Source organism: Amia ocellicauda, chromosome 5 (genome assembly GCF_036373705.1).
Source record: "Amia ocellicauda isolate fAmiCal2 chromosome 5, fAmiCal2.hap1, whole genome shotgun sequence".
NCBI classification, from domain to species: domain Eukaryota; kingdom Metazoa; phylum Chordata; class Actinopteri; order Amiiformes; family Amiidae; genus Amia; species Amia ocellicauda.
The window spans coordinates 12,985,044-13,003,907 of NC_089854.1; the positions used below are offsets into that span (position 1 = coordinate 12,985,044).

General features: G+C 39.0%; 1 protein-coding gene across 1 annotated transcript; it reads right to left on the bottom strand.

The window, feature by feature from the left end:
* Positions 1-6,000: 6,000 nt before the first annotated feature.
* On the bottom strand, positions 6,001-8,272 carry LOC136749507 (insulin-like growth factor-binding protein complex acid labile subunit). The gene has a single exon (XM_066703888.1). It carries the CDS (start codon positions 8,270-8,272, stop codon positions 6,200-6,202), a length of 2,073 nt encoding a protein of 690 aa, XP_066559985.1. The 3' UTR covers positions 6,001-6,199.
* Between the last annotated feature and the right edge of the window lie 10,592 nt (positions 8,273-18,864).

Sequence of the window (18,864 nt, forward strand, 5' to 3'; positions counted from 1 at the left end):
GTAGAAAAAAAAAGCTTACTGTGTAATTTAATCACAGATCAGTCTCTTTTATAACGAAACATTTCAGAGTACATACCACTTTTTTGTTTTTATTTTAATATATTGCTTACATTATAATATCAAGTTATAACTTGAACTCTTCCATTATCGGGGCAAACTACGATTCTGAAAACCTACCTTATCAAGCTCAATAGCACATCACTTGTAGGAGTGATTAATTAAATGCCTTAAAATAAAGTTGTATATCTCAAAGCTGAAAAGTTATGGATTGTGTGTTTCTTTTAATACCAATACAAAGTTATGTCAGTTTTCAGATATCACTTTACAATTTTATAACATATCCATATAATGTTTTTTTGTATTACCGAAAGGCTTTATAAATCACTTTTAGACAGTTTTTAAGACTTTATATAAACTTGGTTTGTCTTATATACACTCACCTAAAGGATTATTAGGAACACCTGTTCAATTTCTCATTAATGCAATTATCTAACCAACCAATCACATGGCAGTTGCTTCAATGCATTTAGGGGTGTGGTCCTGGTCAAGACAATCTCCTGAACTCCAAACTGAATGTCTGAATGGGAAAGAAAGGTGATTTAAGCAATTTTGAGCGTGGCATGGTTGTTGGTGCCAGACGGGCCGGTCTGAGTATTTCACAATCTGCTCAGTTACTGGGATTTTCACGCACAACCATTTCTAGGGTTTACAAAGAATGGTGTGAAAAGGGAAAAACATCCAGTATGCGGCAGTCCTGTGGGCGAAAATGCCTTGTTGATGCTAGAGGTCAGAGGAGAATGGGCCGACTGATTCAAGCTGATAGAAGAGCAACTTTGCCTGAAATAACCACTCGTTACAACCGAGGTATGCAGCAAAGCATTTGTGAAGCCACAACACGTACAACCTTGAGGCGGATGGGCTACAACAGCAGAAGACCCCACCGGGTACCACTCATCTCCACTACAACTAGGAAAAAGAGGCTACAATTTGCACAAGCTCACCAAAATTGGACAGTTGAAGACTGGAAAAATGTTGCCTGGTCTGATGAGTCTCGATTTCTGTTGAGACATTCAGATGGTAGAGTCAGAATTTGGCGTAAACAGAATGAGAACATGGATCCATCATGCCTTGTTACCACTGTGCAGGCTGGTGGTGGTGGTGTAATGGTGTGGGGGATGTTTTCTTGGCACACTTTAGGCCCCTTAGTGCCAATTGGGCATCGTTTAAATGCCACGGCCTACCTGAGCATTGTTTCTGACCATGTCCATCCCTTTATGACCACCATGTACCCATCCTCTGATGGCTACTTCCAGCAGGATAATGCACCATGTCACAAAGGTCGAATCATTTCAAATTGGTTTCTTGAACATGACAATGAGTTCACTGTACTAAACTGACCCCCACAGTCACCAGATCTCAACCCAATAGAGCATCTTTGGGATGTGGTGGAACGGGAGCTTCGTGCCCTGGATGTGCATCCCACAAATCTCCATCAACTGCAAGATGCTATCCTATCAATATGGGCCAACATTTCTAAAGAATGCTTTCAGCACCTTGTTGAATCAATGCCACGTAGAATTAAGGCAGTTCTGAAGGCGAAAGGGGGTCAAACACAGTATTAGTATGGTGTTCCTAATAATACTTTAGGTGAGTGTAAGTTGCTCTGCTAAATGGTACTCTGGTATTTCTTGGAGGGGGGGTTATATACAGAATATAGGCATTGCTTGTAACAAGTACATTTATTTATTAAACCAGCAAATCAGGTTGGACAACTCGAAAACAAGGTTGGACAACAACCCTGCTAACACCGCCCCCCAATCAGAAATAGAGAAACGTCCCTGGAATGCGATTCTTGGTAACAGGTTTGCCTGGGAAACCCCCGAATCCGGGTCGAATGGCCTCCTCTCGTTCGTAATCTTTCTTATGTTCCTATGTTCTTATTTATGGGGTGAAATCAAAGCCATGGGTGGAAAACTGGGGAAAATATTTCATGGGGGGGAAAGGGACGGGGATGTGGGGGTGAAAGGTATCAAACAGTAAAGTAAAAAAATAAAGGGCCCCATTCCTTGTAGTTGACTAACTGAGTTACATAACTTTCAGGATATCTTGAAAGTCCAGCTGAGTAAATTACCATGATAACCTGATTTAAAAGATTGGATTAACTGAATCCGGCTGATCAGCCTGGCAGAATAAGGGCCCAGCTATCTGCGCTGTCTGCACTTGTGTGCTGTGCAAGTTGCTAGGCTACAAATGTGTGTGTGTTACGTCAGCTTGACACCCTGTTAGTTTTTGTTGTAGTAATACACTAAACTGCAAAATAAAATGATTCCTGAGTTCTCTTTATAAATCACTGTATAGTGATTAATAACTGTCAGTTATTTTACCATAACAAATAGTTTTTGCCAACATCCACAAATAAACACAACTTTGCTGTAGTGTACACAGAAGATGCTATATGCAGAATTTCTCTTGATTCACCAATACATTCTGCTACCGTGTGTATATGTAATAGTATTCACCATAAATTAAAAATTATACAACACATATACGTCCGATAGATATTTAATTAATAAAATGGTAATTATTAAATGTTTGTATTCAGTCTACTGGCAAATGAGTGTATAGGCCTACACGAATTATGATGCTTATCACAATATCAGCCTGTGAGGTGGAGTCCATGTTAATTCCTCTGATCAGTTACAACTCACCCAAATAAAAATCACTATTTCCCTATTATTTTTAAGATCTTTCCAATCAATCCACAAGATCTATGTGGGATTTAAATACGAGAGCTGTTGGATTTTTGTGTCTTCTTCCCCCCCTCACTATATAGTTTTTCAAATGTTTAAACAAGTGAACCTAATAATCAAGATTTGTTTTTCTTCATATATTTTACTGGTTTACATTTTTGTCAGCAAACTGCTGCAGTTAAAAAGAAAAACCTGTTGAATCAACAACCTCCTTTCATACTGCATGTCAATTTAAATTCTTACTTAAATGCACACCTTCTCAAGATAATAAAAAGACTATCAATGCACCTAGTCAGCAGCCACATCATCTCCACAGTTGCTGAATTTTCTACTGTTACATTTCCAGGGACAGAAGCAATAATTGGCAAGACACCCTTTTTTACAGTTACCGTAGTTAATATTTTCAGTATTTTATCAGGTTAATATTAATTAATGGGGCATTTAAGGCCCATATACATTAATATGACCATACCGATATATCCAACTCCTCTCTAATAAAGGTATTGTGCAAATGGGGGGAAATGTTTTGAAATGGGGGGAAACTGGCTCACCACTAGGGGGATTTTTGGAGGAGCATCTGGCAACCCTGCTTGGTAGTTACAGACCAACATAAAATAAATAAGCTACATACACATAACTTGCAGGTTCAAAATGTCAACGAGTAGTAGGAAACGATCTTGCCAAACATCCATCATGTCCAAACATCTGGAGTTCAAAGGTATGGGAAAAAGAACATAGGCAAGGCTAGTATTTCACCAGCCCCAGTAAACATGCCCCATTGACATGGTTGTTGTCAATAACAATCTCAGTATACACCGATCAGCCTTAACATTATGACCACTGACGGGTGAAGTGAATAACACTGATAATCTCATTATCATGGCACCTGTCTGTGGGTGGGATATATTAGGCAGCAAGTGAACATTTTGTCCTCAGAGTTGATGTGTTAGAAGCAGGAAAAATGGGCAAGCGTAAGGATCTGAGCGATGGAGCAATGGAAGAAGGTGGCCTGGTCTGATGAATCATGAGCTCAAGGTATTGACTTGGCCTCCAAATTCCCCAGATCTCAATCCAATCGAGCATCTGTGGGATGTGCCAGACAAACAAGTCCAATCCATGGAGGCCCCACCTCGCAATTTACAGGACTTAAAGGATCTGCTGCTAACGTCTTGGTGCCAGATACCACAGCACACCTTCAGAGGTCTAGTGGAGTCCATGCCTTGACGAGTCAGGGCTGTTTTGGCGGCAAAAGTGGGACCTACACAATATATATATATATATATATATATATATATATATATATATATTGGAGTGCAGTGTGAGCATGTTTCAGATTCTATGATGCCCATTCTAAACATGTTGTGCTGGGTGATGTGTGTCCTGTGAATTAATTTGTATAGCATCAGTTGTGTTTTGGTGTTATTAGTAATGTGGATGTGGATGTAGTGAGAATTACAAGATCTTTTACCAATTCTCTGATTGGAAGTGATATTGTTGAAAGATTTGTGGATACGAGATTATATAATTTCGAAAAGGGTTTCTTGGAGAGGGATATTTAGTATTTCTTTCCAGTAAAGGCAGTGGTTGAAAATTCTTATTGATTATATTAATTATAGATTTTATAGCATTTTTCAATTGGAGATAATGGAGAAATTGTTCTTTACCGATACCAAACTTCTGTTCCAAATCGATGAAGGTTAGGAGGTTGTTGTTTTCAAATACATTATATAAGTGTGTGATACCTTTCCTTTTCCATGAGCTAAAGAATATTGGTGTTTTATTAACAAGGAAGTCGGCAATAGACCATATTATGGAGTACTTGCAGAGTGTTATTATAAACTGGGTGATTTTGTTAATTTTCCACCAAGATGTCAGAGTTGTAGAGATTATAGTGTTCTTCAAGCAGTTATGATGGAAATTGGGCTACAAGGCATTCAAAACGGAAAACAGGAGACGCTTCTTTACACAGAGAGTTGTCACAATCTGGAACAAACTCCCCAGCAATGTGGTAGATGCTGAAAATTTGGGAACATTTAAAAATAGACTGGATAGGATCCTTGGATCACTCAGTTATTAATGGACACCAAACGAGCACGATGGGTCGAATGGCCTCCTCTCGTTTGTAAACTTTCTTATGTTCTTATGATGTTTTATAGTTTGGGTTGTGAAGGGTAAGTCTTCGAAAGCAATATAAATAGAGACCAATTACAAATGCCTTAACTACTACTTTACATTTAAACACTGAACTTTTTTAAGGTCATTATTTTTTCCGTGCAGACATTCCCTGTAACTGGAGGGAATGCAGTGACATTTAGTGGTCAGTTGTGGAACTTATTTGATTTCCCTTTGTGTGGTAATTGCACACTAAATTACATTGCCTTTTGGTTAAAAAAAAAAAAAAAACATTCTTAAAGTAAAAAATGAAACATGACACATGTTTTGCCTGTAAGCTACTCAGTTTATTAATGCTGACTGACATTTAGCTGTTGTCTGACAAGTCTACAGTTTGCTTTTTAAAAGTGTTCTGCTTATTTGTCCAGAGTACTTTTTAGAACAAAACATGATACATGTCTACCTGCCTTTTAAGTCTGTTCTTCACAAAACAACTATTATTATTGTTGTTGTTGTTGTTGTTTAATTAATTAATCCAGTGATGTTTGTCAGTGAAAATTAAAAACAGGACAGGAAAGACAGTGAACTCAGTCAAAATTATATATATATATATATATATATATATATATATATATATATATATATATATATTATACATATGGTATATACATAGTACAATATAAATGGTTTATTTATTTATTTTAAATTATAAAATTGCACTAGAGCACTAAGCCATATCTGGCAAACCTTTAAAAGCAAGTTATTAGTATATGACCTGCTTATCATTTTGTGACAGGAAATTGGACAGTTGAAATAAGCACTTGCATTTGACTAGCATTTCTTGAAAGAGATTGACCTAGTTTCAAAGCTTTTTCTTCAACAATCAGATGTATAATGCTCAGCTATTTTGCTATCTCATAACCACATCATAACCACAGTATCAGTAAGTCTCACTAAGCTTGTCTTATTCTTATGCATACAGGCGTCTTTTTATCACAAAGATTTGGATGAGGGAAGAATCAGGATGTGAAAGGGGGTGTTTGTGTATATGCGTCTTAAAAACATTTATATTTCTTTGATTGTCAATATTTGTGGGGAACAACACCACCCCATACACTCAATAATTGTGAATAATAATAATAATAATAATAATAATAATAATAATAATAATAATAATAATAATAATAATAATAAAACATTAATGTGGTTAAATAGAAATATCCTGTCTCTACTGATCATCCTTGACTAGCATTTATTTTATTAATTAATGTCAGATCACACATCTATTTTACTCTATATTGTTAATATACATAAACACAACAGCAGCAGGGAACATGCTACAAGCAACTGTGGGAACAGAAAAGCAAGGCACAAAACATAGCACAGAGTGCTACCAGGGTTTGGAATAGAACACTTCTTAGGCCATTGTAGGACGTGGCCCCCGAGCACTGGGAGGACAAAACATGTGGTGGCAAGGCAGCTTTGGACAGGGGCATCTCATGGGTGGAGCACTTAGGGTCATCCTGCAGGATTTTGGTGTGAGTGTGAGTCCAGTGGCTGAGGTAGAAGATGGAAGAGCAGGAGCAATCCCAGGGGTTTCCATCCAGGTAGATCTCCTTCAGAGAGCGTAGCGAGGACAGGGTGCTGTTGGTGAGGTGCTTCAGGCGGTTATACTTGAGAAACAGTACCTGGAGCTGCCCGAGATCTTGGAAGATCTCAGGGGCCAGATGTTGCAGCTGGTTATTTTCTAAGTCCAGGTCCTTCAGATTCACCAGGGAGGAGAAGACACCTGGGAGTAGTGAGACCAGCTTGTTCTTGTGGAGCAGGAGCTTCCTGAGGCTGCTCTGGCTGCGGAAGACGTTAGGAGGGAGCACAGAGAGGTGGTTGTGGCTCATATGCAGCTCCTGGAGGTTGAGCAATTCAGTCAGGTCTCCTGGGGACAGGGATGCCAACCGGTTGCTGTCCAGGTGGAGCTTCTTCAGGCTTTTCAGCCCCTTGAAGAGTCCAACTGGGATCCTTTCAATTTGGTTCTCATTGAGCTCCAGCTCCCTCAGTTTCTTCAGGTCGGCAAACAAAGTAGGGAACAGCTCAGAGAGGTGGTTGTGATGGAGTGAAAGGGTCCGCAGACTGGTCAGGTCACTGAAGGCCGAGGCAGGGATGGACTCGAGGAAGTTGTGCTCCAGTTGCAGCTCCCTGAGGCTATGGATGCTATGGAAAAGGGTGTCCGGGATCTTGGACAAGGCATTGTTGTCAAGGGAGAGGGACCTGAGCTCTGTAAGGTTATGGAACAGCTGTGGGGGAAGGTATGTGAGTTTGTTGTTGTCAAGCTGAAGCTCCCTGAGGTTTGCAGCTCCTTGGAAGGCATCGACGGGTAGATGGGAGATCTGGTTGCTGTCAAGGTGGAGCTCCTTTAAGACAACTAGTCTCTGAAAGCTGTTTGCAGGCAGGCTACTCAGCTCATTGTTGTAGAGGTACAGGGCTTCAAGGTTACCTAAATCTTGGAACATAATGGAAGGCAGAAACTGTATTCTGTTGAAGCTTATATCCAGCTTCTTTAGCTGGGTCAAACCTCTCAAAGCATCATCTGTGATGGAGTTTATGCGGTTGCTGCTTAGGTCCAGCAAATGCAACTCCCTTAGCCCAGAGAAATCGTCATCAGAAAGGCTTGGGATCTGGTTCTTTTGAAGCAAGAGCCTCCTGAGCTGAGGGATATCTCGGAGGGCAGCCTTGGGCACAGCCTGCAATTTGTTACTGCTCAGATCCAGCACCCTAAGGCTTGTAGCACCAGCGAGGGAGCCGTTCCCTAAACTCCTGAGATTATTGTTGGACAGGACAAGTTGCTTCAGGTTCCTAGAGCTGTAGAAGACTTCAGTTTCCAGCTCCTCAAGGGCATTGCTGCTCAGATGTAGCACAGTAAGAGCTGGGGTCCCCTCCAGGGCCCCTTTCTCCAGGATCTGGATCTGGTTCAAGCTGAGGATGAGGATCGACAAACTTCGCAGACCTACGAGAAGCCCAGGAGGCAAGGAGGTGAGTCGGTTGTCACTGATGTCCAGATCAGTCAGATTGGAGAGGTTCTGCAGCAGACCAGCAGGCAGTGCAGTCAGGCTGTTTTTTCTTAAGTAGAGCTGACCAAGATTCCTCATGACTGGCAGGGTGGAGTGAGCGGAGAGGTTGACCTTGTTCTCAGTCAGGTCCAACAAACGGAGTTCCTCCATACCATCAGAGGGCAGAGCTTGGATGTTGTTGCGCTGGGCTAAGAGATTTTTCACCGTGTCTGGCAAGCGGGGGATTTGCAAGAGCTTCTTCTCCTGGCAGTTAATGGTGTCCATTTCTGAGCACTCGCAAGGCACAGGGCAGTCCTTTGCCAAGCATGCTGGGAAAAGGGGGATGAGGAACAGGATCCAAAGCATGCTCACTGCAATCCAGAAATGAAAAGCAGGGGTGGGGATAGGTTACAGGGTTTGCATATACATATTACATTAAATTATGTCATTATGATTTGATTACTTTCCCAAAAATTGCAATCTGGAGGAAGATTAGAAAATGCAACCATTTGAATGTACAGTGCTTTAGGAGAATATTCTCTAATTATTATTATTATTATTATTATTATTATTATTATTATTATTATTATTATTATTATTATTATGGTTGAAGGAAATATATTCTAAACCACTGTTGCATCTGTGAACTTGCAAGGTCAGTGACAAATAAGATAAGATACTGCATATTACATTGATATATTTTATGAAAACGTTAAGGATCTCATTATAAGGACCCACTTTACCACCACTACACAATTGTCAATTGCCTTTCAGAAAATAAGGAGAATATATTTTTGCAAAATTCAAAGACTACTTCAAAATCCTATATTTAATATCCAAGTAATGTATAAAAGATGCAGATTGTCAATTGTCTAATTCCAAATAATGTATTTTGCTAGTTTCTCAAGTGATAGTTTATTAAATGATTACTACTGTAGCTTTATGGATGCATCTCTCATAATTTACATTTCTAAATCATGATTTAGTTACCTTTGAGTAGGCTACTGAAATTCTCAAAAGTTGCACAACTTTACTATCTGCTACTTATAGTGCTTAAAGTAAAAACTATATAATAATCATAAGCCTATTATTTTTTATTAAGTGTGAATATGTAGTATTTACTCATTCACATTTATTTTGTTTTTACACATTTACATTTTGTTAAAGAAATCTAGATCCAGTTAGATGCTTTTACGATGCCTTCAGAGAAGAAATAAAACAATACCAAAAATCTTTATCTTTATCAGGACTAGCTCTTATTATTCTTTCTGGTTATTGTATTAAACATTTCAAAACTCACCTGAATGTAGGAAGTAGTCTGCTGTGTTGCTGGGTGATTTTGTGACAGAGTCACACTTTTGTAGAAGACCAAGGATGTGGGAAAGTTTTTTAGTCAGCAGAAAGTGTGCAGTAAACCTACCCCCCAACAAAAAAGCCGTTTTGGAGGAAACAGAGCAAGAAAAAGTACATCTGCAGTTCAGTTTCACTAAGTAATCAGAAAATACACTCTGATGAAGTGTATTGGGATGTGAGAACAATACAACGAGAGAGAGAAACATTAAATCTACATTAAATGTTTTTGAAACTCTTTATATATTAGACTTTTCCTTTTCTGTATACATGTAGTGCTGGGAGATTATGTCTATTATATGTTTGCATTTATTAATATTATTATTAGTAGTAGCAGTGGTAGTAGCAGTAGTATTTTCAAATTACAGTTAGGTCCATAAATATTTGGACAGTGACACAATTTTCATAATTTTGGCTCTGTACACCACCACAATGGATTTGAGTTTATTTTGAGGGTAGTTACATCCAAATTGGGTGAACAGTGTATTTACACCAATTTTTATATGTGGTCCCTCCTAATTTTAGGGTCTCAAAAATATTTAGATAAACTAACATAATTATGAATTAATCAATACTTGGTTGCAGTCAATGACTGCTTGAAGTCTGGAACCCACAGATATCACCAGATGCTGGGTTTCTTCCCTGGTGATGCTCTGCCAGGCCTGCACTGCAGCTGTCTTTAGTTCCTGTTTGTTCTTGGGGCATTGTGCCTTCAGTTTTACCTTACAAACCAATCAGAGAGACAGCAAAAACATTAGGTGTGGCCAAATCAACTATTTGGTACATTCTTAAAATTAAAGAATGCACTGGTGAGCTCAGGAACACCAAAATGCCCCGAAGACCACGGAAAACAACTGGTGGATGACAGAAGAATTCTTTCCCTATTGAAGAAACAGTTGGCCAGATCAAGAATACCCTCCAGGAGGAAGGCATATATGTGTCAAAGTCAACAATCAAGAGAAGACTTCACCAGAGTAAATACAGACGGTTTACCACAAGATGTAAACCATTGTTAAGCCCCAAAAACAGGAAGACCAGATTAGAGTTTGCCAAAAAAAAACCATCTAAAGAACCCTGTGCAGTTATGGAACAACATTCTATGGACAGATGAGACAAAGATCAACTTGTACCAGAATTTTTATTTATTTATTTATTTATTTATTTATTTATTTATTTATTTATTATAAGGCGCCTTTGTCCAGGGCAACTAACAAAATATAAGAGCAATACAAAGTGCAATAATAAAATGCAATGATGGGAAGAGAAGAGTTGGGGGGACCACACATAAAAATGGGTGTAATTCCTACACCATTTATCCAATTTGGATGTATCTACCCTAAAATTAAAGATGAAAGTCTCTCTCTCTCTCTCTCTCTATATATATATATATATATATATATATAATGCCATACACATATACAGTAACTTCAATTAGTTTTAATAACAAACGAATTATAGAATTAAATTAAATTAAAAACCATGTGCTCCTATATTACATAGAAATAGTGTGATGCTGCACAGTACTGGCACAAACTCTTTATATGTTAAGATCCAACACGCCACTCCAAGCCACTGTAATCCTATTTAGTCCCCTAGTGCATTTATTACGTTCATAGTCATTTTTTATTTGTTAAGCTGGATTTTTAGAGGTTATCTTACTGTATATGTACATCTCTGATATTAATAATAATAATAATAATAATAATAATAATAATAATAATAATAATAATAGTAGTAGTAGTAGCTGACTATCGTATGGCCACTAGATGGTGCTGTCAGAAAAGTAGTGCAACATAATTTTCCTGCTTCATGTTTTCTCATCTGAGTCAAGGCTGGTCATATTAATATGACAGGGCTGTGCAAGTCGGTGTTCCATGCAGGCGTTGGTCAACAAGCCTCACAGGGCTGTGCTGAATTCTTGCCTTGCCTCTCCTCCTTTCCCTCAGCTCTGAGAGTTATATGCATGGGACCGTGTACACTCGTGTCTCTCACTCACCTCGGCAAACAGGACACAAGACACAGACTCCACACATTGGCCGCTTCCCCTCCGACAGAACTTTGCTGCACTGAGACCAAGAGCTGAACTGATTGGAGAAAAGAATATGTACAGAAAGCCCATACCTATGTTATGAGTATTGGCTTAAGATTGCCAAAGCGGTGGAGATGGTTCAGCCCCCATCCCTGGCTAATAAAACAGCAGAATCTTTTTTTTCCAGAACCCCATGCTATAAAAAGTCACTCTTGAAAGTCTTGGTTTCAAGCCCGGCTGAATCTGCAATGTCCAAATTCCAGATCCTGGTGTGTTTGTGCCTGCTATGTTTTGTGCATGTCTTACATAGTATTTATAGGTCAAGGCTGCTCATTTTAATAAAGGGGGGGGTATGTCAGTTTTAGACTTTATAGGAGCCATACTATAGGGTGAGAGTATGCTTCAGACTTTGAGGCAATGGAAGTCCAATTGAAAAGCCTTGTGGAGGCCAGTTTCTCTCCAGGTCACATTACAGCCCTGTGTTGGTTGTATTGTTCCTCAGGTGAAATGCATACAAGCCTAGATGTCCCAACATTTCCAACTGGTCCCAGCAAGAGAGATCATGCTTGGTTTCTCAGACATGTACGGTCTACATGATTGGGTCGTGGCACAGGGCTGATAAATCACGTGACCATGAACATCATGCAGGGCCAGACAGCTGTGGCTCTCTGTCATGGAGAGCTGGGCCAAGGAGGAACAAGTGTGTGAACTGGAGAGGACAAGCCCAGCAGAACGAAAGCAAAAAGAAAAGAAAGGACAAGAAATGTGTGAAGATTGGGCTCTGATTTTCAATCAATCAATCAATCAATTAATCAGTCGTGAGCAATCAGCACTTTATTCAAATAGCGAGTACATCTAAGAGCTCATTTTGAATTGCAATGAGGACCTAGTCGGAAAGCTCATGCTACAACTGAATAATAAGAACACAGCAACACTCTGAAATAATAAAATGAACATATTTATACATCTAACTTTAAAAAGATAAACAATGTGGATGTAGAAGATACAGATACTGCAGATACTGTAGTTGACAGACTTGTACAGTCAACCCTATATCCGAAAGCAGCCCCAAGATGTGAGTCAGTCTAATTTGAACATTGTGGCTGTCGGGTACTGCAAATTGAAATGACCAATGAGCAAAGCCAATTGAAAGCCTGAGAGCTATCACAATTAACATAATTGGATTTTACATCCCATCCAGAAGACAGAGCACAAGAATGTTCTGTAACATGGTTAGGGTGACAAACAGTGGAGCGAGGATTTGAACCCGGAACCCATACTTAAAAGCCTTGTACCTTTATAACAGGTTTGTGATCAACAGACTTAACCAATTAAAGTTTAGTCTCCAGCTCTTTTTACTGTTTGTTACATAACAAATTTAGCAATGTAATGTAATGCAATGCATAATGCAATGTAGCCTAGCTTTTGGGTTAACCTTTGGAATTAACTTTGAATGGAGGAGCTTAAGTCCTAGAGGACCAAATCATAAAAGAGCTACATAACACAAGGGATAATGTCACTTAATTTGCATAACTCGCATAGGACGCAAAAAGGGGACAAATTAATTTGGCATATAGGTTTTACTGGGTCAGAACAGACACCACACCCAGAACCATCCTTTCTGAACTCTGCTCAGGCATAAGAGACCTTGTGCTGATTCATACTAATTGGCTTTTTTTTTTTATTATCGCTAAAACTAACAAAAAGGACACACACTGTGGGAATTACATAACTCCATCTGTACACACATTTCCAGGGCTGTTACCTGCAGTGTGAAATTTGCTCTACATTCTCTCTCTCTCTCTCTCCCAGAATAAAAACATCCATTGCCAAAGAAGAAGAAGAACACAAGCAAACAATCTGTCAAAGTGCTACTGAGTACACGCATGGCTGTATTTTAGTTTTGCTACATTTGTGAATTTTTTCTGGGTTGCCCACCAACAGGGGAAATTAAGCAGGAAAACAAATTGTCACAATAAATGGAAACAGGACCCAAAGAAATGTGCTGCTTTTTTATCTCCTTCTTCAAAATCCACTTATCTCAGTTCATTTAAATCACTGTTGGGTAGGGGAGCATAAGAGAATATACAGAATAGAGTTGTGGGCAGCAGAAGAACTGCATGTAAAAGGAGGAGAAAAACAGGCTATTAGGCACACAGTCTTGCAAAAACTCCCACGTAATTCTTAAATCTGAGAACAGCACTCTGTATCTAAGAGTCTAAAAAGAAAAGATGTGATTTGATTTATTTTAAATTAGTAAGCAGAGACACCCAAGCAAGGCCACATGTACTGATGGGGGGGACAATATAATAAAATCTACCTATTTTTGACAAACGTGCACACAACAGATCTGCAATTGGTTCAGTTTGGATTGGTCAAAATAAATGCTGCCTGTGCTGAAGATCCAAGGCCAGATTCCAAAAACCGAGCCAGGGAAATGGTCTGAGGCTGTGGATCAGACCACAAATCTAGTCATTTATTTTATACTGCTCACTTTAAATTGCACTTAAATTGCCCACAAGTCATGAGACCTAAATCAGCATACAGTCTAAAAAGTAAAAGTTCTTGTAAGAACCTTTCAGGGTTCCTAGGGATGTTGCTGTTGAGGATCCTTTTAAGGAGATCCTTTTATCTGATCCCTTACTGAGGAAAAACAACCAAATGTACCCTCCAGATACAGACAGGTCCCTACTTGGACCTTAAGTCTCTTCAAGGAACCCTCAAGGAAGCCTTATATTTTTAGACTGTAGAGGGTCCTATGTTAAACTTTTCGTCTAAGCTTCTTTTTGTTTTTTGTTTTGTTTTTCCAAATAATTTAAAAGAGCAGGTCTAGAGAAAGGCCATCGCTGCCAAGGGTTAAAGCAGACTGGCATTGGTGCAGAATCAGATTGATTGGCCTGACCTGGATTGTGTGAACACATCACTAGTAATTACATCCAAAGCCTCCCCCCCTGTCAGCTAGAATGCATCCCGACACATGTCTGATTTCCATTCTGGGTCTGCCTCCCTGGGACTCTATTGGCACACTGGCTGATCCGAATTTAAGTGAGCTTAAGTGATTGTTGTTGTTTTGCCCGTGTGCCTGTGTGCGTCTGTGTGTGCGTGCGTGCGTGCGTGCGTGCGTGCGTGCGTGTGTGTGTGTGTGTGTGTGTGAGTGTGTGTGTGTGAGTGCTTGCTGTGATGGAACAGGTCCAAATACAGAGACTGGGAAGATATAGCAGGTGAGAAAAGAAAGAAAAAATAAATAAATTAGATATATATCCCTCAGTCGATTTATATATACAGTGAGGGAAAAAAAGTATTTGATCCCCTGCTGATTTTGTACATTTGCCCACTGACAAAGAAATGATCAGTCTATAATTTTAATGGTAGGTGTATTTTAACAGTGAGAGACAGAATAACAACAAAAAAATCCAGAAAAACACATTTCAAAAGAGTTATAAATTGATTTGCATGTTAATGAGTGAAATAAGTATCCTAATCTCAGCTCGTTACCTGTATAAAAGACACCTGGGAGCCAGAAATGTTGCTGATTGATAGGGGATCAAATACTTATTTCCCTCATTAACATGCAAATCAATGTATAACTTTTTTGAAATGCGTTTTTCTGGATTTTTTTGTTGTTATTCTGTCTCTCACTGTTAAAATACACCTACCATTAAAATTATAGACTGATCATTTCTTTGTCAGTGGGCAAACGTACAAAATCAGCAGGGGATCAAATACTTTTTTCCCTCACTGTATATATAAATCGACTGAGGGTGACAGATTATAGAGACTCAGCTAGGGAGAGGTGTTATTTGGGTGATGGTATCAGCAAACTGAATGCTATCAAGTAACATCAATGATTTCAATGGACCACTTAAACGTCTGAAGGGGCCTTTATTTATAGCATATAGGAATAATAAGCAACAATTGTATCTCTTGGTACTTCATTTTCTATGCTTATGCTTCCTGGGTTGAGGATATAAGTTATTCATCTTGAACTGTTCTGATACATTCATCAGGACTGACCAGATAGACCATCAGCATACAGAAGATTTTCATTCTACAATGATTTTGTAATTGTATTAGTAGCAGTAGTAGAAGCAGTGTATCAGTGTAAATGCTTTGGATTTAATGTGAATAGTTCCAGTTTATTGGTGCTGGTTTATTTATGTTTACATTTGCAAATTACGGCATATGGTGTTCAAGGTAGATTTATGTCATGTGAAAGTATTTTGTTGTTTTCTTTGGTAGTGCATAAGTTACTAATTTGCCTGATCTCGTGATTTTTACAAACAGATTGTTTTACATTTAAAAACGCAACTGAAACAATCCATGATGAAATGGACTTTGTGATTAATTTCCAAGTTCCATTGTTTGAGTTGCTCAAGGCTTTTGTTTGCCTGTTAAGAGTTTACTGCTGGACGAAGTTTGTTTGAGGAGCTGACTCGCAAGGGAACTCTGCTAAAGTTGCAATTTATCAAGGCAATAGCAAAGACTCTTTGTATGGCTGATAATTAATCACAGGACCTTTACAGAACTGTAAAATGCCCCATATGGGAAGTCAAATTCCACACACTGCAGTAAAAGATTCAATATTGACAATACCTTTCACAGGCAGGTGTTGTTTGTTTGATATCATGCACGTATTCGCAACAGCATGTTTCTATTTACTAAAGAGCACACAGATTTAATAATAATACATGGAAAGGGTTGATATATATATCATTATCAGTCTATATCAATCCACTGCTAGATGAAGGCCTTCTCAAGATGTCTCCACTTTCTACCACTTCTCTTTTCCATGTCACACCTGCAAAGTTTATTATTTAATCTTCCCATCTTTTATATGGTCTTATTTTAGGTCTTGTATATATACACATGTACATTTGAAAACAAATTCAGTTTAAATATATCTTGATTTGACAAACTGCTTTAACAAAATATTTTTTCATAATAATATTTTCCAAACCCAAGTGCAGAATATGGGGGACGACATATTTTTGCAACTGGGTGACTCCAGCCACTAGACTGGGGCATATTAATCTGTAAAGGTAGGTTAATTCAGTCACACTTCACAATCATGGGCACCAGTTCTTAATTAATTGATGTATGAATACCACAGGAATATCGCATGGATACCTTATGCACTTAATCTAAATTCTGCTATTAATGACATGCATAACAAGGTTAGGGTCAGAGTCTGGGATAGGGTTACACACTGTGTTTGGTGTTAGGGCTTCTGCATGTGATCAACATCAGATCTCTGTGGACGTGCATGAGGCATCCATCTGCTATTCCAGAGGGATTCCAACATGAATTCATTAAGAATTGATGCCCATGATTGTAAAGCGGTATCATTAATTCCTCGACCCTAGCAGGAGCCAAAAACAGCGCAGTGTATTTAAATTATAACATTGTAATCAAGTAAGAGAATTGGAGTGCTTTTATTTGTTTGTTTACTTAATGAATGAATCAATTCATTGTCTGATTATTTGAGATTCTGAGTTTTATACAACAACAGCAATAACAATAACAATAACAACAACAACAACAACAGTGGTACTACTAATAATAAACACTTATTATATTATATAGTATTATTATACTTATAAACACAAATAGATTGTAAATCACCAATAAAACCAAAATATTGACACATTATAACTCAAAAGTGTATTTCTGCTATATTAAATCATGACTTATTTTTCAGACTGTAATACAGGGTGCCCCCAGTCTGCAAAAAAGACTCAGACGGCCAATATACTGTAGTTAAAAAGCTAACTTGTACTGTACGTGTGGCAGGCTGCTCGTCCCACTAATGAATGGACGGATTGTCCCCTTTAAGAGAGAGGGGGATGGGTGGGAAGCCCAGCCTTTCTCTCTGGTCCTGACGTCCTTCCTTCTCTCCACAGTGTCATACGGTTTCGGGGATGTAGATTTTTTTTTCTAACTCCACTGTTCCTATATTATATGTCTGTATTGGGGGGGGGGTGGGGGGAACGATATATATATATATATATATATATATGTATGTTTTATTTTAACAGACATCCCGAAAAAATGGACTGCGTTTTTAAACCGGGGTCGTCTGTTTACCCCTTATCCTCAGCCCCGGCTGTAATACAGGGTATATAGTTACCGTATAGTTAGTTTGCATTCATTTGTATTGTGATACATTTTAACAAGCAGAGGGTATCGGTCGCTGGTTTTATGTATTTATGTATTTATTTTGGCTGGGCAAACTCAACAAAATGTGTCTTTCGTGGATGGAGGGTGCTGTAACAGTCGGACATGGTTATTTTAATTGAGGACCGGTTTGGACATTATTAATAACACATCAGAAGTATTCGCTGTATTTTGTTTTTCTCTGCCAATCGATGGTGTAGCGATTGTTTTTTCAGTCTTTTATTTTTTCCTTTTATTTTTTCCCCCAACACCAATACTGTGGATCGATCCACCAAAGAGGGATTTCTGCTCTTATTGTCTAATGAAAATGAGATGAAATTTCTGCTTCTTGTTTGATCCCCAAATGAGGCAAACTGACGGATGGACGTTCACTTCCTTGGCACACAATCCCGGCGGCCAAACATGAACTGAATTTAGTTTTTGATCATCTTTGGTGTTCAGCCTTTTTGTCTTGGTGTTGCTGTTGTCGCAGATCCCCGATCATGGAAATGCGGATCGTCTGAGTCCCGGCGCCGCTGCTGTTGTTGCCCGGGGACTCCGGCACAGATCCGCCCGGCGGGATAAGGGGATTCATCGGGACACGGAATGTCGACTGTTATTTTAAGAGTATAGTTCTGTAAATATCTATAAATATATATACATAATACATAATATATATAGCTGTATAAGTAAGGAAACTCAGGGAAAATGACTTCACGCTCAGCACTACCGTCTGGGAACGAACGCAATTCGGACCACGTAAGTGAAATGATCTCTACATATCAATCTTCTCATTTTCAAGATGCAATCATTGTATGAAGGATGTATTTCTGTATATCATCTGGTGGCTGAGCTGCACTGTAGGGTAATGTCATGATTTGCCTGTGGAAGGCTGACACTGCTTTGCACAGAACATACGACAGGCATTTATACTACGAACTGTATGTAATGTATGCACTGCGGGTATGGCAATAAAGGCCATCTCCCGAGTTGTGCATCTACATCTCGGCACACACGTACACGTATGGTTCATAAAGGGAGCCGGTGCGCTTAAAAACGCAATGTCCATGCCTTATCCGTTTAGTTCAGCTTGCCACAAGCATGAACGTCATATCAAATGCACGCCACTCGGTAGCAGTGATATCTTGTGCACAAACAAACACGCAGACACAAGCTGGAAGGGATGTGTGTGAGTCTGCAAATACATCCATGTCGGTGTGCATGCATGCACCTTGTATACATTGCATGCAGTTCAGTTTCAGGGGATTAGAGAGGGCATTTTGTAGTTCGACTTTGACGTTTGGAGGTGTCTTCCTGGTTCAACTGGGAGTTAAATCGGCTTGGCACTGGAGTGGGGAGAGAGCCCAGTCTTATTTGTTTTTGTCAGGCACCCCCCCCCCCCCAAAAAAAAAAAAAAAAACCATGT

Bases quoted from the DNA above. Each gene is read 5' to 3' on its own strand.
- LOC136749507 (XM_066703888.1), bottom strand. From the start codon at position 8,272: ATGCTTTGGATCCTGTTCCTCATCCCCCTTTTCCCAGCATGCTTGGCA.